The 20,720-nt window shown below is 52.6% G+C and overlaps 1 protein-coding gene across 2 annotated transcripts in view; it reads right to left on the reverse strand.

Annotated features, from left to right (window-relative positions):
• Nucleotides 1-19,770, reverse strand: part of MERTK (MER proto-oncogene, tyrosine kinase) — a 64,040-nt gene extending 44,270 nt beyond the window's left edge. For both annotated transcript variants that reach the window (XM_045010102.1, XM_045010101.1), the window contains exons 1-4: nucleotides 19,689-19,770; nucleotides 8,710-9,151; nucleotides 6,208-6,308; nucleotides 5,720-5,893 (exon numbers count right to left, since the gene is read on the reverse strand). In XM_045010102.1, the coding sequence (XP_044866037.1) occupies nucleotides 5,720-5,893; nucleotides 6,208-6,308; nucleotides 8,710-9,151; nucleotides 19,689-19,734 (763 nt within the window). In that variant the 5' untranslated portion in view covers nucleotides 19,735-19,770. The remainder of the gene's footprint in view (nucleotides 1-5,719; nucleotides 5,894-6,207; nucleotides 6,309-8,709; nucleotides 9,152-19,688) is intronic.
• Between the last annotated feature and the right edge of the window lie 950 nt (nucleotides 19,771-20,720).

Below are 20,720 nucleotides of genomic sequence, written 5' to 3' on the forward strand. Positions count from 1 at the left end.
CTGCATTATTTATCACTATTATCCCTTATTCCCACCACACCCCAATATACGCTCCACACATTGAATCCATCCAGAAGACAAGGGCTCATTCAGTTTCTGCTCCGATCAGACTAGGAGGCAGAATATAAAATAAAACCCAGCAATGCTCAAAAGGACACAAGTCTTTCTGATGATGGACAGAACTCTCTCTGTCTCTAGGATGGGTATCAAGATTTCATCCACACTTGGATCCCCTTTACGATTATACAAGCAAGAGCTTAATGCTGGATGTCTTAATGATTATAGGAGTACTCCCCTCGTTAAATATACATCATATTACACCACCATTAACTAGAGTGTAGTTACAGAACTGTTCTAACTTTTGATACAACGAATTACCACCCAATCTAGCACTGTGCCTGGTATCTCCGGGGCGGGGGAGGAGCTTGAGAAGCCTGAAATGAATCAGGTTGCAGGTTTCTGAGGAATTCCTAGTTTCCATTCGGATTTTCATAATGCTTCTCAGCAGCCGACTGCTTCTCTTAAAGTTAAATATCTGAGGTGGAAATGTGGAGTTTCCTCACTCCCAATAATTACAGGGTGGTTACCATGGAGCAGGGCCGCCCAGAGGATTCAGGGCGCCTGGGGTGTTTGGTGATGGGGGGGTCCCCGCCGCCGAATTGCCGCTGTTCCCAGGGCGGAAGGACCCCACCGCCACGGGTCTTCGGGGCGCTTCGGCGGTGGGTCCTGGAGCAGAAGGACCCCCCACTGCCGAATTGCCGTGGAAGATGCTCCGGGGGCCCGGGCCCCGTGAGAGTTTTCTGGGGCTCCCGGAGTGAGTGAAGGACGCTGCTCCAGGCCCCCCAAAAAACTCTCATGGGGGCCCCTGCAGGGCCCGGGGCAAATTGCCCCACTTTCCCCCCCCTCTGGGCGACCCTGCCCTGGAGTTAATGTGCCAGGATTCTAAAAGATAGACAGCAATGCTGAGTAACGCAGGCAGGAAGGACAGCTCTTGGTTATATGAATTAGTGGTAATGCCAGCTATCAATCGTTAGAACTGGGCTGTAACTACAGCATAGCTACTCTTTAATTACGCGTGCTCCAATACGTCTGTTAGTCTATAAGGTGCCACAGGACTCCTTGCTGCTTTAATTACCATACCAGTATTATAAAGTACGTAAGAGAGAAGAGAGCCTGGAACACTTGGCCTGGTGCAAGATTCGAGGCCTGACCCAGAGGCTGTGAACCAAAATCAGTCCATGGATTAAAGCAGATGTTTACAAGTTCACTGTCTGATACGTGACCTTGGCAAAAGTATTGCTAGCGTGGCTAAAACACAGGCACTTCTAAGAAGCAACAGATACTAGGTATATGTGAGAACACACTCACAAAGATTAGCTCAGGGCTAAGACCAGAGAAGAGGATGTTTTGCCCAAGACACCTGGAGCATAAGACAAAGGGAGGCAACAAGCAGGTGTCCTGAAACACGTGAGGTGGCACAGAAGTTGTTTGTCTCAGTCTATAAAGATTGGGGTACCTCACCGTAACCCTTTGTGTGGCCAAGGGGGCATCAAAAAGTCCTACTGCACACTGGGTACTCGTGTTTTAGCATACGTGTAACCATGGAGCCAGGGTGCTAGGACTATCTTGAGGGCAATAATCCTGTCCGAGTACCTTTGTCACTGAACCGTGCCAGTGGTCGTTCTTTCTGGGTAGTGCTATCGAGATCTGCTGAACCAACTGTTTGTGCAGGGCTGGGAGAGCACACAGAGAGAGCACGCATGCACCTAACTGACAACGAAGTATACCCACCTCCTACTGAAATTAATTAATAGCACTCCCAAACACAGCGGTGTTCGTCAGAGCTAATTGCCTTTGCTTCCTAGCCACTGACTTTTACTAGTGGGACTTAATGGTTTGCAATCGGCTTTGTGTGTGTTTTTGCAGGTTTCGTTTCCAACGTTCTCTCCTTGGGATATATTTTTCAGCTGATGTGATGTTATGGACAACTTTCCTTCTTCACGCTCCTGTTCTCACAATGTTAAGGAACGCTTGGCACAATAACCCAGAATTGTTTAATGGGGAGCAGGGGTTACTCACTGGCTTCCTTCCTGCCTTACTTTTACATATCTCTGAAGTTTTCCTGTTTTCGATTAAAAATCCCATAAAAACAAGGCAACCCTTGTATTTCATTCCTATCTGCCTGGCAGAGCTGGGATTTCCCAGTGTTCTTTTCAGTGGTTTGAAAACGCTTTTGGAAAGAGGATTTATTTTTACCTTCTAATTTTCTAGGCCATAATCACGGGGATCAGGGTCTTGCACTGAAACCTTTGCTCAACCAAACAGCCCTTGCTCATGCAAGTCATCCCTTTGATGCCAATAGGGCGACTTGGGTGAGAAAAATTGCTCCAACCATCAGACCTAGAGTTTGCCAAACATAGACAAAAAATGCAGAAGGCATGAGTCAGATCTTCCGGCTTTCGCTGCCTTTTAAAATCTCTCTGTGGAGCCCAAGACATGCCAGCTATAGCATAGCACGTGTACAGCTGGGAGTGAATCAAGTAAATCCCACTCTTCGCTCTTTTATGGCAAAATCCTCCTGGATTTTACATCAGAGTGGGAATAAGGTCAGTTGCAGACAGGACATGTCTCTCCCCCTTACTCACCCGGATTTGCCAGGTCTCGTTCCCCTCCCTACCCTCCATGCATATCCAAGGCTCTTCTACATCCCCCTTTGTTCGCTCTCCTGGGGTCCCCTGGCAACAGCAGCAGCAGAGTAACCAGGTGTGATCTCAGCAACACTCACAACCCTGTGGAAATCCAGGGTCACGCCCAGCCTGTAGGCCAGAGTGAAACTCAGCAGCACCTGTAGGGAAACCCTGCCACGTGCTAACGCTCAACCCCACGGAGCCAGGAGTCTGGGGAGAAAGCTAAACTGCGGGCCCTGATCCTTGGCTCCAGCCCAGGAGTGCTCGGTGCAATTCGGAGGAGTTCCAGTTGCAGCCCTATAGCTGCTCTGATCTACATCGGCTGCCAGTGGCCCCAGGGGAAAATCCAACCCGGGAACCCCGGTGATCCTGCACCCACAATAAGCCTCTCAGATCGCTCAATACACTGACGGACTGAATCAGGGGCGGCTCTAGGCATTTCGCCCGCCCCAAGCACGGCGGCACGCAGCGGGGGCACTCTGCCGGTCGCCGGTCCCGCGGCTCCGGTGGACCTCCCACAGACGTGCCTGCGGATGCTCCACCGAAGCCGCGGGACCAGCGGACCCTCCGCAGGCACGCCTGCGGGAGGTCCACCGGAGCCGCCTGCCGCCCTCCCGGGGACCGGCAGAGCGCCCCCCGTGGCATGGCCGCCCCAAGCACGCGCTTGGCGTGCTGGGGCCTGGAGCCGCCCTTGGACTGAATGCACCTCATCCAGCTCCCGTGTGTGCCAGCCTAAGACAGCCCACCTCCCTCCCAGCCCTGCCTGTTCTCATGGAAGTTCACAGCAGGAGTCCCGAGGATCCAGCCCTTAGAGGAAAGGAAACACACGCAGTGACCCTGCCATGGAGAGGACCCAGCCACCACGCAGGAAATGCCGCTTTCACTTCCTCATTTCATTTCCCCCCGCCCCAGCGCCGACGTCTACACAGCAGTTTTACAGCCCCGTGAGCCTGAGTCAGCTGACACGGCCCAGCTGCATGGAGGGCGGGGGCGAGGGAGGGGGGTTAACTGCAGTGTAGACAAACCCTAAGGAAACTGCTGCGTGGGCTGGTGGGGGAACCGATCCTCAGAAGCACCAGAGCAAAGCTAGAGCCGCCTGCTGACTTCCCTTGCGATTCTGGGCTCTCTGCACCAGGACGGGCATTCTCTTATCGGAACAGCCTGCTCCATAGACTCAGCACTTGCAGTTACCTGGGGCTGCTGGCGGGAACGGGCTGTTCGTGGATGGGGGGAAGGGGAGTTTGACTGCAAACTTCCTTGTCAGAAGAAGTTTCCAACCCTGAACTGAAAGCGGCTAGAAGCCCCCAAACCAGCCCTTTTGCTTCATGTGACCCAAGCGGATCTGTATCTCGCAGCGGGGAGACATAGCCTCTGCCCCCCCTTCGGGGTATGACGAGCGTCCCCGTCCATCCCACTCTGCAAGCCACGGCTCCATGTTCCTGCTCGACTCAGGAAGGGGGATCCCGCGCAGGTCCCTGCACTATCGGACAAGCCTGAGCAATGACTCTGTTTTCACCCTCAGCACACTGAGCCTGGAGGGAAGGGCAAAGCAGGGACTTTCAGGAACAATCAGACCGGGTCAGCTGAGTTAGGGCTCACTTCACAGCCTCTCCATGCGCTCGCTCCAAGCGTAAGGCATTGCGCTGCCATGCGAGGGGCCACGTTCGCAGGGACGGTGCAAAATCTCGTTACTTCCCAAATAATTCATGGTCCAGCTCATTCGAGTCAGCGAGTTAGCGAAGCTGAAGTGGTTTCATTGTTCACATTTGGGAGGAGATGCCTAACAAGTGCTGTAATATCCCTACTCTCACCATGGCGCGCTCCGAGGTTAAAGCCAGTCCCGGTCACTGGGCGTTAACTACGGCCCTGGGCACCTGGCTCAGCCCAGCCCGGGTGTGAGGGCCCCGCTGCGAAGCCGCGCTCGAGTCCCGGTGGCCTCGCTGGTGCTGCGCTCACCTGGGCGTGTCACCAGGCCTCCTCGGGGCACATCCCACGGGTCTTTGTGCTGAGCTGCTCTCCTGGGAGAACTCTGGGAAAACTGCCCCTTCTGGGCACACGGGGTCGGGGGGAAGGAGGAGTTGTGGGCGGGCACTGGAGGACGACCAGCACTGGAAGGATTTAGCCTGTGTCCTCGCTGCCAAGCAGGCGGGTTACCAACCTCACAGGGGCTCTAGCCTATAGCCACGGACGGGCCAGAGAGCCAGAGTGTGTGTGGATGGGACAGAGGTTGGGGCGACACCCCAGGAAGAGCCTGGGTTAACTCTGCAATGAAGACATTCCCTTATGGGCAGCATGCTCCCAAACAAACCCTCCACAGCTAGCTAAGCCTCCTCATTTAACACACCATGTTCCTCACTTCCACTGATGGGTGCTAGAACTGGGTCCCACGTGCGCCAATGTGCAGAGTAATGCAGCGTACGCACCACAGTCCCCACCACCCCTGTGTAACAAAGCATCCACCCTGACCTCAGCGGCATCACCACGCCGGGCTGCTAGACAGCCCTGCACCGGGGAAGCATATGACGTGGGAAGAGCCCTCGATATATAGACTTCAAGGCCAGCAGGGATCAGCACAATTTGGACCGGCCAGGCCTCCTGCAGACCATCAGAGACCCGCAGACCATCATTTCTGCATCAACCCTTGGTGGGGTCAGAGTTCAGGGTTTGCATTCTAAGGTGGTACTGAGGAATGGGACATGGCATGAACCCTGCTAGGCCAACGTGTCCGCCAGGGCAGGGTTTGACTCTTTGTATATCAGTGCAAGGATGTAACCATCAATTCAACACGGGAGCGAGCCCTGCAGCGAGATGAGATCACGTCTATTGCAGAGCAGGATGGCTGAAGGCAAGGGCCATTGCGTTCCTGGCTGCTTCTGCATGCCAGCTGTTAGCCAGGCGCACCAGCCAACCGCCCACCAGCAAGTTCAGTTGGCGAACGCCAGCCAGCCAAGCAGGGCAGCCGCGGAGCTTACCACGCTCCTGCTGCAGTGACGGCCCCCGGCACGCTGAAACCGCCCCCGGGCGACACTCACCTGGCAGAGTCAGGACAGAGGGGGAAATGTACGGCTGGTCATTCACCCTGCTGCTGTTCCGAAACCAGTAAATCTGCACAGGCTCCGGGGGCCCCATCGCCTCGCATGTGAGGTTGAACGGTCTGTTCCTGGTAACGTTCAGACTCTGGGGCTGCCGAAGGAAGTGGGGGAGCCCTACGCAGAAAGGCACGGAGACCAGGCACCTTAAAAACACTTGCAGCAATAACACTAGCCAATAACACCCAGGTCTGCCAGCATCGCTGCCAATGCAACAGCGGCTCTCAGCACCGGCATCATGTGCACTGGCACCTGCCTCCCACACTGAGTAGCCCAGCCCGCTCCACCATCTCCTGCTCCTGGATTGCTCGCTCCCACTCCAGTCCAGCTCCTGCTCCCAACTGCCCAGCCCCATACACAACCCCTGCCACGAGCTCTCCTGCCAGCGCGCTGGCATTCTTACTAAATGCCTCTTTCAGGCCCCGGCTTACCTTCCATCTGGATGAAGATGGGGTCTGACTCAATTTCCTCATTGTGGATTTTCAGTTTGCAGCTGTAGGACCCGTTATCAGAGCGCTGAGCATTGGTTATGCTGCCAGGGGAGAGGAAAGGGTTCACCTTGAGACTTACCACTGGCACAAAAGACAAGAAATGCTGGAACACTTCTACGCTGGATCTCAGAATTACCCACAAAAACGGCATTAAAAGAATGTTACGGTTGCAAAGTCAAGCACTCAAAAGATGCAACTTTCTTGTGCAAACGCATTATGGTACAGTCTTCAACTGGACTCAGACTTTCCGGCCAGAAGGGACAATCATGATCATCCAGTCTGACCTCCTGCACACTGCAAGCCACCGACCCTCACCCACCCACTCCTGTAACAGATCCCTAACCTCTGGCTGAGTTCTGCAGTCCTCAAATCATGATTTAAAGACTTCAAGTTACAGAGAATCCACCTTTTACACTAGTTTAAACCTGGAAACGACCCATGTCCCATGCTGTGGAGGAAAGCGGAACACCCAATCAGGGTATCTGCCAATCTGATCCAGGGGGAAATTCCTTCCTGATCCCAAACATGGTGATCAGTTAGACCCTGAGCACGTGGGCAAGAACCACCATAATTACTGGATCACATGCTTTTTTCCCCAGAAGGCCCTGCTTCATTCAGTCCACAGGGTGGCCGGTACCCACTCACTGAGCAGCTGACTGCTGTTTTAGCCTCAGGATTTAACGTGTGGCTCTATGGTTGCCACTATTCAAACCCTGCTCTGGAAACAGAATTATGAACGTCCTTCTTGGCTTCTCTATGGTGCTCATCGGCATTGCTGCTGTAGTTCAGCGCTTCACACATTTCTTAACGTTTGTTTTCACAATGCCCGGGGATGGGGGGGCACTATGACCCCCACAGGACAGGAGGGGAACTGATGCACAGACAGGTTACAGTCACAAGCGTCCACTAATTCTGGGAGCACAATCTGAGACACCCAGGACCTGACTTTGCAGAGGACTTGGCATCATACACGTTCCAAGCCCAGCTCCCAGGGACTTCAGTTGTGCTCGGAGAACTCAGCACTTTTTACATCAGCCCCCAGGGTCTCAAGTCAGGCACCTGGTTAACGAGGGACACGCAATTAGCGACCCCCTGTGTAAAGTCTGGTTGATGTGATTTGCTCCCCCCCCCACACCTTCCCGGCTCCTAGCCCCCGGCTCCTTGCCAAGCCAGTCCCTTTCGTTCAGTGTCCCCCCCGCAGCTCCCAGTCCCCGTCTTCTCCCCTCTCCCTTCCCCCAGGCTCCTTGTCCCCGTCTCTCCCTATGGCCTGGAGATGGAAGGGCCTAGGGACAGCACTTTAGGAGCACAACCCCACCCCCTTGCAACGGGACTTAAACTCTTAGGTGACATTAGGGGCCTTTGAAAATGTTCCACTGAATCACTTCGCGGCAGCAATGCAGAGAAGAACCGGATGCATGCTAGGAAGTTTGCTTTGAGACCGGCACGCGTGTTTGTTTCAGGACCGTCTCACAGTGGTCCTGTTACACACGACAATGGTGAAAAGCACATCTCTGGGGCCCTCTTGTAAATGACAGTCATGGGCAAGCTGGGTTTTTCCCTGGACTCAGAAGCTACACACCCAACATACCGCGTGCGTGGGAGGAGGAGTGCAGGAGGGGGCGGTATTTGTGGGGGGGTCTATGTTTGGCTTAGTGGATCTTCCTTTCCTTTTCCTCCCTGCACTGCGGGTTTCATGCGGCCGATTCCCGCCTACGGAAGGTTATGCCATGCTGCCGGGTTTAGCTGCGCCTCCCCTATGGTCCTGGGTCCTTGCTGAATGCCATCACCAGTGGATCTGACCCTAGGACGGATGGAACAGAGCTCCTCTCTGAGGGCCAACCCTTGCCTCCTGGTCCAGCCATCCTGACCGCAGCGGGACTGAGGATCTGCCTTCTTTAAAAAAGAGCCACGACGGGGGGCTGAGCTGACAGCAATCCCAGCCCCTGCTTCGTGCTGGACCATCCGGGAGTTCTATCCCCCACCCCCTCTGTTCCTGGATCTGTCACGCCTGAGGGGGCTGGGTTTGCTTTGGGGAAGATGACTTAAAGCAAAGGGTGTGTGGGTGAGCCTGTGTTTTCTGTCATCACCGGATTCCTATTTTCCATCACGCAAGAAAGGGTTAAAACTAGCTTTTCAGGTCTGCAGTTGTACCTGCCTGACAAGTCAGGAAGGGTGTGACTAGCCTGTGGTGTTACCGAAGACTGGAGCAGCCAAACTTCCACCAGCCCTGATTGTGACCCTGATCAGCAAACACCACAGCTCTCTCCAAGCTGAAATCTACCCCTGCTGGCTGAGGTCCAGGAGCACTATTAGCAGTCATTCTGCAGGGATCTACGGGCAGAGATCTAAGCTACTGGGCTGTGCTAGAGTTTTTAGTTGCTAAGTACTCTCGAACTGAAGATGGCAATCAGTGAACCACCTTTAAACAGCTGGCTCGTTTACCTGAAGGCAGAGACCATTGTTGTTTCGACATCGTCCGTGACCTGGTAATGTCGAGTGGACATGCGGCCAGGCTCCTGCAGCTCCTTCCCATCTTTCCACAAGGAAATGACAGCAGAGTCTTGGTTGAATAAGAGATGGGGTCCCTTAATTGAGCAGTTAAACTTGAAATCTTTATGCTCATTAATTAATATATGGCCTACTGTGGGATTGAATTTAACTTGCTGTAGAGAGTGGGCTGCAGAGGCTTTGTCCAAGACAGACGCATTGGCCTGGTCAGGATATGGTTCCACGGAGGGCGTCTGTGCGTCGGCTTTGGGGGTATCACGTGTGGCGGTTTGAAGGGAGCGGGGGCGTCGGGGCGCAGCCGGCCAGTCCACTGACAATGCTTGTGTGGATGGCAACAGGTGGGACGTCCTCCTCTCCTGCCTCGCCTCAGTATTCTCTGCAAAATAAGACCCAGGTTTATGACCTTGCTCATTGCCAGCCGTGAGCTCACCGCGGTACTCGGCGTTCTGCGTATCTCAGCAGCCCCCAAGTGCCAACGTTTCTATTCTCCGTGGCCTCGCCGCGGCACGGTGGCCCCAGGCACACTCCATCCCCCACAGTGGAGCAGACCCAATACTAGCGGGGCGTCTCCGCAGAGACCCCCAGTCTCTATGCAGCATGTGTTCATGAGCCAGACCCTTGGCTGGTGAAGCTCCACCAACCGTTCTGAAATACCATCCACAGCAGCAGAGACCCCCCTTCACCGATACTGCCGAGCCCAGCCCCGCGCTCAGGCAATGACAGCAGGGCTCCTGCTGCAGCCGTACTGCAAGCTGGGGGGCTGCGGAAAAGGGACACGGCTGTGTGAAGGGACTGGCCTCCGTAAGTGATGGCTCCTCCCTTTGTGGATCTGTGGGTGCCCCTCCCCACGCAGCCCCTAGAGCTGGTGGGGTGGAAGGACTCACCCCCTGAAGCCCTCCCCCAGGAGAGATGCGTAAAGAGAGCACTACAAAGGCAGGGTTCAGCGTTTTCGCCCCCACCGTACTCCCGGGTGTTTTCCATAGGAGAGGTTTGTCTGGCCCAGATGTTACCGTCAGTCCTATCTACACCCCTCTAGCGTCCCCAAATGTCTCCTTCACTGCAGTATAAAACCGGACCCAAAACGGTCCACAGAGCCCAAAAAGCCAAAGACAGCCACATGCAGATGTGTCATCTAGCCAACCAGCCACGCTGCAGACATCTGGCCAGCCCTCTTCCCAGCACCCACCGACTGAGATGCCGCCATTAATACGAGGCTCCGTGTCTCCCACGTACTGGTTCCAATGCACCCCGCAATGAAGACAAAACTGGCATTTCGCCATCCCATGAGAGGGCCTCAAAGCACTGCAGACATGAGCTGTGCCTTGCCTGCCTCACAAGGCTTTTGTAACCACTTGCAGTACCATGGAAGCCAGTGGGGCTCGGTGCAGGTGCAGTGATTTGCCCCAGGATGGACTCGAGCTCCGTGAGGCAGGGACCATGTCTCCTGGGTGTTTGTACAAAGCCTAACACAGCTGGGGTGTGATTCTGATGGGGGCCTCTGGTGCCCTGCAATGGAAATGTCAGACGACGGGGAGGCACAGACAGACTGAAGGTTGAACCTGCGTGGTCCTCCTGGGGTAGAGTGCTGGGCACTAAGTGGAAGATCAAAAAAGCCAGGAGCAGGAGAGAGAGGCTCCGACCCCGCAGTGCTGAGCACACGGCTGTACAGTCCCCACGTCACGCCTGCCTCGCAGCAGAAGGAAGGTCTAAGGGGAAATGTGAGCCCTGCTAGGATTTACTCCCATGTCTCCCACATCCTGCCCCACTCTGACCCGCGCACTGTAGTGCGAGGCAGGAGCTGCCTGCTCAGCACAGAGGGTGATGCTATCACCAGAGCCGCTCAAACACGCAGCTTCAGTTGACCCAAAACTATTAATCAACTTGACCCGACTAGTTTCAGCTGGGAAAATGCTTTGCAGGACCAGCTTCAGGGTGTGTGTTTAGCCCAGTGGGTAGGGCACTCGCTTGGGGTGCAGGAAACCCAGGTTTAAATCCCCACTCTGGAGCAGGGACGTGGCCTCAGTTTTCTCTCTCCCTGGCGGGCCGGGCCGGTTTGTTTACCTGCCGCGTCTGCAGTGTTCGGAACAGAACTGAAGATTTGGTCTGGTTTTTCTGACCAAATGGGAGGAAAAAACCCCATTTCTTCGCGCAGCTCTAGCCATGACTGGATGGCAGGCTCAAGGACACAAGGTAACTCTCTGACGCCAGGTGGGAGAAATTGATTTCTGCTGCTGAGCTACCCGGCCAGCTCAGGTGGCTCTCGGCGCTCCAGTTTGGGAGCATACAGGGAGCCGGGTGTTCCCAAGCAGAACGAATTCAGTACAGGGCGATTTCAGTGAAAGCCCCTAGGAAGAGAGTGACGCTCAGGAAAACACTTGGGCTGAGGTGAACTTTTTGCAGTTGCTAAGTTCACAATAAAGGCAAAGCCCAGGAAGCAGAGAAGTTTGGATCAAACCCAACGAGGCCGAGCACACACTGTGCTAGGAACAGGGTGGGAATGCCACTGATTACATATCCCTCGTGCTGACATGAACATTGGACCCTGCAGAGCCTAGGCTCACCCTTGTGCGACAGCCGCAATTGCACTTGCTGCTGTGATCTGCCCAAGGACTTGCAGCATCATAAACTCCATGACTTCTGCAGGGTCACGCGGCAGTTCTCTGGCAGAGCCGCGGAGAGAAACACAACACTGAAGGACGGACTTGCAGCTAACCATGAGTGGGAGTTGAGATCTGGGGTCTGTAAGTCCTTTAGCCTCTGGGCACTTATCCCCATTTTATAGATCGGGGTAGGCAACCTATGGCATGCGTGCCGAAGGCAGCGCGCGAGCTGATTTTCAGTGGCACTAACACTGGCCACCGGTCTGGGGGACTCTGCATTTTAATTTAATTTTAAATGAAGCTTCTTAAACATTTTAAAAACCTTCTTTACTTTACATACAACAATAGTTTAGTTATGTATTATAGACTTATAGAAAGAGGCCTTCTCAAAACGTTAAAATGTGTTACTGGCACGCAAAACCTTAAATGAGAGTGAATAACTGAAGACTCGGCCCAGCACTTCGGAAAGGCTGCCGACCCGTTATAGATCATACCTCACACAAGTGGCTGGTGATCACAAAGGGTTGAGGGAGTTGTGGTTGGAAGGCAATTGTGGCAGGGTTCTTCTGCTGAGCTACCCCTCGACAGGGGCTACAAATTCATTCCTGTTGACTTGTTGTGGCGAGTTCAGCTTGTAAATCCCAGACTGGATATAAAGTGCAGTGGGGGAGGGATCTAGGATCTGGGACAGAGTCATGTTCCCAGGAGAGACCCCAGGAATAGCCAAGCACAGGCATTTGTTGGTATTTGTTGTGACTGTATTTGCTGGATTTTGTTATGTGTTCCTTTGTTACAGAAGCCAAACCCCTAGCCAGGCACGGGGGAGCTGACATGGTCCAGTGTCACCAGAGCGTTCAGTGCAGGGTGGGAACGCCAATCCCCCACTCGCAGAAATATGTGAACTCCCAGACCAAACACACACACACACACACACACACTGCTTAACTTGGAACTGAAGCTGTGTGTGACGTTCACCATGTGCCTTCACCAACAGACCATGCTGCCTGCACACTCTGATCCCTAGTTTGTAACCTAAGGGTAGGTCTACACCCCCGTTAGACACCCGCGGCTGGCCCGGGCCAGCTGACCCGGCCAGGGGGCTGTTTAATTGCAGTGCGGATGTTCAGGCTCGGGCTGGAGCCTGAGCTCTAGGATCCCGTGCGGAGGGAGGGCCCCAGGGCTTGAGTCCTGACAGCTCCAGGGCAATTAAACAGCCCCTTAGCCCGAGCCCCCAGGGGTGTCTAACTGCCCTGCAGACAGGGTCGGTCACAACCGACTGCTACTTAAAGCTCCCTTAACTGAGCTCCTTTTATAGGAAAATAACTGATGATTAGGATGGAGAATTGCCTGTAAATGCCTATTACGATTCAGGGTGGATTTAAAAAACAATTTTTCTTTTTTTTTTTTAAATAGGATTTTTTAAATTTTATTTGTTATACTAAGTTTTTCTTTTTAAAAATAAACCTAACATACACTCATACAAAATATGCTAAAGCCTAAATTTATTATAATTTCTTTAAAACGTTTACAGAAAAAATAAATATGCGAATCCATGAGCCTCTATCCAAAACTCTGAGTTATATGGAAAAGCAGCCTTTAAAGAAAGAACTGGGGGAGAAACATGGAACTTCTGAGGTCAGGCTTTATAAAAATAGCTCAGTAGGTCAATGTAAGTAACTTTAAGAGACTGTCTTATTTTTAAGAGACTTACACGAGTAGGAATTTAAGTACCAGTCACTTTCACTTAGATGTATCTGAAAATTTGCACAGCTTAATTCACTGACTACAGTGAATCCCTCTGTTCCTTTAAGAAATCATTTAGTTGTAAATGCAAATCATGTTTTGATAAGAGAAGTTTATGTATCCAAAACATTTGAGGTCATTTTGCTTAATAAAAATAAATTGTATTTGCTGTTGTGTGTAATTCCAGTTACCATCCTAATGCAGTTTGACACAAATCATGAGCAAAAAGTTAATTATTTAGTAAATAAGCAATCATTCACTGTTTTCTAACACACTAAAAATATACAATTAATAAGAATCTGAAGATATTAAGCTATATAATTGCTTAACAAATGTATATAATTATAATGCACCCTCCTAGATAGCAAAACAACGTACCAAATCTAGTGCAAAGGCTCTATTGAGTTGTAAATCAGCATTTTTTAATGGTCATGTCAACCCATGAGAATGCACCTCTCTTTAGAAAATAACACATACAAATGGAAAAGTTGCTTAAAATGGGTGATTTAAATCATTGCTTTGAATCACCTTGATTTAAATCAGACCACCCAGTTAGTTTCATCTTTCCCAGCCCCACATTCAACCAAAAAAACCAAGGAATCCTTGTGGCACCTTAAAGACTAACAAATTTATTTGGGCATAAGCTTTCTTGGGCTAGAACCCACTTCATCAGATGCATGAAGTGAAAAATACACGGACCAGGTATAAATACATGAAAGGATGGGGGTTGCTTTACCAAGTGTGAGGTCAGTCTAACAAGATAAGCAGACTAGATTTGTAAACATTTTCCCAAGCAACGCTAATAGCAACCTCCTACAAAGGTTTCATTTCCCTCCATCCTTACATGGTACTTCACTTTTGGAGCTATTCATTCAAGTTTTCCCTAGATTGATGGTACTCCTGAGGCCAATCTTGCATCAAACTAAATGTAGCATTTTAAAATAATTTCTCAGAAACAAAGTTGTGTATTTTAAGAGACTAGATCTGGAGAATATTCCCCACACATCATTTTACTAGATTATTTTTAAAAACTTCTGTTGGATTTGACAGGCAAAATACACTACTGGCTGGATGAATCTGCCATGTCGATGGCAATACAGTTATGGCTGCTTACCCTCAAGTCATGGAAATGCAGGGCTGGAAGGGACCCCAAGAAGTCATCAAGTAGCCCCCTGCTCTGAGACAGGACCAAGTAAACCCTGAGACCATCCTGACAGGTGTTTGTCCAACCTGTTCTTAAACTTCTCCAATGGTGGGGATTCCCCAACCTCCCCTGGCAGCCTATTCCAGAACTTATCTACACTTGTAGTTAGAAAGTTTTTCCTCCTGTCTAACCTAAATCTCCCTTGCTACAGATTAAGCCCATTGCTTCTTGCCCTACCTTCAGTGAGTCAGGTTTTTTTAAAAACCTTTGATCATTTTTGTTGCTTCTCCTCTGGACTCTCTCCAAGTTGTCCACACTTTCCTAAAGTGTGATGCCCAGATTTGGACACAATATAGAGCGAGACAATTACTTTTCATGTTTTACAAACGACACTTCTGTTACTACACCCAATGATATTAGCCCTTTTCACATCACATTGTTGACTCGTATTCAATTTGTGATCCACTTTAACCCCCAGATCCTTTTCAGCAGTACCACTGCCTAGCCAGCTATCCCCTATTTTGTAGCTGTGCATTTGATTTTTCCATCTGAAGTGAAGTACTTTGCACTTGTCTTTATTGAATTTCATCCTGTTGATTTCAGACCAATTCTCCAATTTGTCACAGCTGTTTTGAACTCTAAACCTATCCTCCAAAGTGCTTGCAACTGCTCCAGCTTGGTGTCATCTGCAAATGTTACAGGCATAGCCTCTACTTCATCATCCAAGTCATTAATGAAAATTAATGGAAAAGTACTGGACCCAGAACTGACGCCCTGCCGGCCCCCACTAGATACTCCCTCCCAGTTTGACAGTGAACCACTGATTACTCTGAGTACAGCCAGTTGTGCACCCACCTTACAGTAAATTCACCTAGACTACATTCCCCTAGTTTGCCTATGAGACTGTCACATGGGATTGTGCCAAAAGACTTATTAGAACTAATCATGTCTACTGCTTGCCCCCATCTGTCAGGCCAGTAACTCTGTCAAAGAGGGAAAATAGGTTGGTTTGGCATGATTTGTTCTTGACAAATCCACACTGGCTATTCCTTATAACCCTATTATCCTCTAGGCGCTTACACATTGATTGTTTAATAATTTGTTCCAGAAGCTTTCCAAGGATCAACATTAGGCTGACTGGTCTATAATTCTCTGGGGTTCTCTTTGTTCCCCTTGTTAAAGAAAAGTACTACGTTTGCCCTGCTCCAGTCCTCTGAGACTCCAGATATCCTCCGGGAATTCTCGAAGATAATTGCTAAAGGTTCAGAGACTGCTCCAGCTGGATCTGCAAGTATCCTTCATCAGACTCCGCCAGCTTGAATACTAACTTTGGCTTCCCCCTTGTTGTTAATACTAATTGTGTTGAGTATCTGGTCATCATTAACCTGTTCAGTGAAGACTGGAGCAAAATAGGCATCAGACACCTCAGTCTTCTTGATGTCATCAGTTATTAGCTCTCCTGCCCTGCTAAGCAGAGCACCCATGCTTCCCTTTGGCTCTCTCTTGCTCCTAATGTATTTAAAGAACCTCTTCTCATTGCCTTGTATGTCCCTTGCTTGGCGCCTTGGCCTTTCTGATTTTGTCCCTACGTGCTTGTGCTGTTCTTTTGTGCTCCTCCTTTGCAATTCGCCCATGTATCCACTTCCTGTAGGATTCCTTTTCGACTTTCAGGTCAGTAAGGAGCTCCTGGTGCCGCCACATTGGCTTCTGATTAGTCTTTCTAGCTTTCCTTTGTGCTAGCACAGTTTGCGGTTGTGCCTTTAATACCGGCTCTCCTGAACTCCTTTTACCCTTAGATTTTCTTCCCATGGGACCTGAGCTCCCTGTTCTCTGAGTTTATTAAACTCTGCTTTTTTGAAGTCTATTGTCCTTATTCTGCTGCCGTCACATCTTCCTTTCCTTGAAATAATGGACTTCATGATTCTGTGATCCCTTTCACCCACCTTCAGATTCAACACCAACTCCTCCCTCTTGGTCAGAATCAAGGCTAAAGTGGCTGTCCTCCTAGTTACTTCCTCCACTTTCTGAAACAAAAAGTTGTCCCCAATATGTTCTAAGAACTTACTGGAAATGTTGCGTTTTGCCATATTACTTTCCCAGCAGATGTCGGGGGTTTTAAAGTCCCCCGTTCCTACCAGGTCTTGTGTTTTGGATATTTCTGTTATTTGTTCTAGAAATGCCTCATCCGCCTCCTTTTCCTGATTTGGTGGGCTATCCTAGACCCTGACCACAATGTCACCCCTGTTTTTTCACCCCTTTTACCTTTACCCAGAGACTCTCAACTGGTCTGCATCTGGCCTCCTTCTGGATCTCAGAACAAATTATGTATAATGTAACACCTCCTCCCTTTTAATCCTGCCTGTTGTATCTACACCCCTCTATACCAATATTTCAGTCATACCAACAGTGAATTTGATCCATCTTGATTAACCTGTCGCTTTCACCAAATATTCACCGGGTATAATTATAAAGTAAATCAAAGAATGAGTAGAAAGCAGTGGCCTGTTTACCCAACAAGAACATTCAATATGCCTTAACTGAGTCCATTTTTTAGCTGGTTAGTACTCCTGATTACCAAACACCTCAAAGATTTTAACACCATGTCATTAATTTCCCCATTGTGACTAGCTGAGCAGAATTCAAGGGGACGTTACAGAGAGCCAGCAAATAGGACCTAAGTTTGAGGCTGGATACATTTATTTGCCAAATTGATTGCTATTTTTACTCATGAAAAATGATACTTTTAGACAGAAATTTGCAAAGTCACAAAATTGGTTCCCAGTCTTGTCTGTTCTTACAGAGTAAATAGAAATGCTCTCCCGGTTTAAGATGCAAAACAACTGTCTTACGCTGCAAAAATAACTAAGCTTTTTAAGCCTACACCATAATCTTAACCATAACACAAACAAAGAGCATGTGACCGCTGCTGAACCTTCCCTATGCCACTTGCTGTTTACTTACACGGTACTAAAAACCAGTGACCAGGTGACCCGAGGAAAAATGCTTGAACAGCTCAGTAAGAGATTTCTCAAAGAAAAACTTCTTTTCCGCTTGCTAAGGGCATCTGAAACTTAAACTTCCTGACACAACCCAGCCAGCTACATTTTATTCTTAGACCTTTAGTTTTGTTGTTATTCATACATTTCAAGAGACAATGACGCAGTGTAATGGACTGACTAGCCAACCAGCTATAAAAAAAAGCAGATATTACCGAAAAAACCCCAAAGATATCAGAACAGCTCTCCATGCTCTCAGGGGGCTTGACAGTTTCTTTTCTGGTTACTAGACTGGGGAATAAAGCCACAAACAAGAATATTTGTCTATTAACACCTGCAAGAAATGTCACTAAAGGTTTAAAAATAAATGGGGAAAGCGACCCCACACTTGAAATGATACTTCTCTACTCCAGCTCTAGTAAGGAGCTATTTGAATTCAATAAGAATTCATGACTTCACTAACCCTATATTCCTCATTAAGGGCCAAAAGCCGTGTGTTTACAAATGGGTCTTTCCCCTCGCACGCGTTGTTGACATGTCTCGTTCCTCACACTGAGGATCAAAGGGGTCCATCAAGAGAGCTTCCATCTCATCAACAGCTTCAGTCCCTCCATCCCAAAAGACAGTTTTCTAAATCGCTTCGCGGGAAATGTATCCCGGGTAGCAGAACAGAGACACCAGAAAGAATCCAGTCTCTTTGGTGACATTCTCACTCCTGAGTGCCAAGCCATTACCGGATCACTGTTGTAAATCCAGGAACGTTTCCCCAAATTCTCTGCAGGCTTATGGTACTGCACCTTTACCCCACTGTATTCACCGTGACTCTTCAACGGGTTACAACCAGTGGTGACCCATCTACCTAGGACTAGCTCCTGACCCACATGCGGGAGCAGAATTCCCAGCAGCTTACAACAGAATATGAGGAAGAGACTTCGGTCACCCCTATGTGATGTGAGCCCTTAGATCAAACCAGCCTAGTGTTCGAGAGGGATAGTTCAGCGCATTCGCGCCCGCAGGCCGAGGAAGCCCTCTATCTGCAGCACAGTGCAACGCCCCCGCTGTTCTCACCCAGGTACTGCACCTGAGTGCTCCAGGGATGGGCGGGCAGTCCAGGCACCCCGGGGGCCCATGGAGCCGTGCCCCGTGCTGAAATGGCCAGCGAGGCTGGCGTGTCGGATGGGGGCCAGAACATAGACACTAGCCCAGTTGAAAACTGCGCCCGGGAGCTCATCACAGCAGCGTGGTCTAACTCATCCCAGATCCCGGGCTGGTGGCGGGGGCTGTAAGGACTTTAGCAGGGCTGGGGGAGAAGGTTCCCCCCACAGCCAGGAGCCTTGGGCAACTCTGTTCTAAGGGGGCGAGAGGGTCCCTCACCCACCCCACTGACCAGACAGCCCCAGGGGCCGCAGCAGGAGGCTACCCCCCCCCGGGAGGGGGGGCATTGCCAAGCCCTGCAGACAGCAGGCCTGGGCTCACAGTGAGACGCACTGGGCGGTGCTCAGGCTCCACTGCCCAAGGGCCCACACAGATACCCACCAGCGTGTGGGGACTGGGCCCTGCCAGGGCAGCGCTGCCCGGGGACCCACGCACTGCACCCCACCACCAGCTGGGCACGCACTGTGCCCTCCCCACAGGCTGGGGAGCCCCACGCACACACACACACACACACTGCACCCCCAGCACACCTACTGCACCCCCCACGCGCGTGCACACACACCCACGCAGCCTCCCTGCATACCCACACCGCACCCCCCACACCACCCTCCTTACACGTGCACACACGCTGCACCTTCCCCACAGGCTGGGGAGCCCCCCGCGCACACCCACACCCACGCAGCCCCCTTGCGTGCCCACACCCACGCTGCACCCCCCACACCCACACGGCACCCCCCGCGCACACTCACACACTGCACCATCCCCACAGGCTGGGGAGCACCACACACACATACACACTCACAGCCCCCCTCCGTACCCACACCGCACCCCCCACATACTGCCCCCACACAAACGCACACATGCAGTCTCCCTGTGCACACACAGGGCCCCCCTGCACAACACACACACACACTCACACTGTCCCACGCACACACTGTCCCAGACACACACACACTGGCCCCCACACGTTCCCAGACACACACACACACACACTGTCCCACACACACACTGGCCCCCACACGTTCCCAGACACACACACACACACTGTCCCACACACACACTGGCCCCCATACGTTCCCAGACACACACACACACACACACACACACACACTGGCCCCCACACGTTCCCAGACACACACACACACACACTGTCCCACACACACACTGGCCCCCACACGTTCCCAGACACACACACACACACACTGTCCCACACACACACTGGCCCCCACACGTTCCCAGACACACACTGCCCCCCGCTCGGGGACCCGGACTCACCCAGCGCCGCGAGCAGCAGCAGCAGCAGCAGCAGGTCCCGGCCCATGGCAGCCGCGCGCTGCCCGGAGCCCCCTGCCCCGCCGCCGACAGCCCCGAGGCGCCGGCCGCGCCGCAGAGTCCGCTCCGGGGCGGGGCGGGGCGGCTCCGCCTCTAGGGCCGGCACCGCGGCTGCGGCCGAGCGCCCTCCGCAGGCAGGGCCCGGGCTGTGCGGGGGCTCCGGGTGCGGGGCTGTGCGGGGCAGGGGCTCCGGGTGTGGGGCTGTGCGGGGCAGGGGCTCCAGGTGTGGGGCTGAGTGGGGCAGGGGCTGTGCAGGGCAGGGGCTCCGGGTGTGGGGCTGTGCAGGGCAGGGGCTCCGAGCATGGGGCTGTGCGGGATGGGGGCGCGGGGCTGTGCGGGGCAGGGGCTCCGGGCGCGGGGCTGTGCGGGGCAGGGGCTCCGGGTGTGGGGCTGGGCGGGGCAGGGGCTGTGCGGGGCAGGGGCTCCGGGCGCGGGGCTGTGCGGGGCAGGGGCTCCAGGTGTGGGGCTGAGTGGGGCAGGGGCTCCGAGCATGGGGCTGTGCGGGATGGGGGCGTGGGGCTGTGCGGGGCAGGGGCTCCGGGTGTGGGGCTGAGTGGGGCAGGGGCTCCGGGTGTGGAGCTGAGTGGGGCAAGGGCTGTGCAGGGCAGGGGCTCCGAGCGTGGGGCTGTGCGGGGCAGGGGCTCCGGGTGTGGGGCTGAGTGGGGCAGGGGCTCCGAGCATGGGGCTGTGCGGGATGGGGGCGCGGGGCTGAGCGGGGCAGGGGCTCCGGGTGTGGGGCTGTGCGGGATGGGGGCGTGGGGCTGTGCGGGGCAGGGGCTCCGGGTGTGGGGCTGTGCGGGATGGGGGCGGGGGTCTGTGCGGGGCAGGGGCTCCGGGTGTGGGGCTGAGTGGGGCAGGGGCTCCGGGAGAGGGGCTGTGCGGGATGGGGGCGTGGGGCTGTGCGGGGCAGGGGCTCCGGGTGTGGGGCTGAGTGGGGCAGGGGCTCCGAGCATGGGGCTGTGCGGGATGGGGGCG

This window comes from Mauremys mutica, chromosome 3 (assembly GCF_020497125.1).
Source record: "Mauremys mutica isolate MM-2020 ecotype Southern chromosome 3, ASM2049712v1, whole genome shotgun sequence".
Taxonomy (NCBI): Eukaryota; Metazoa; Chordata; order Testudines; family Geoemydidae; genus Mauremys; species Mauremys mutica.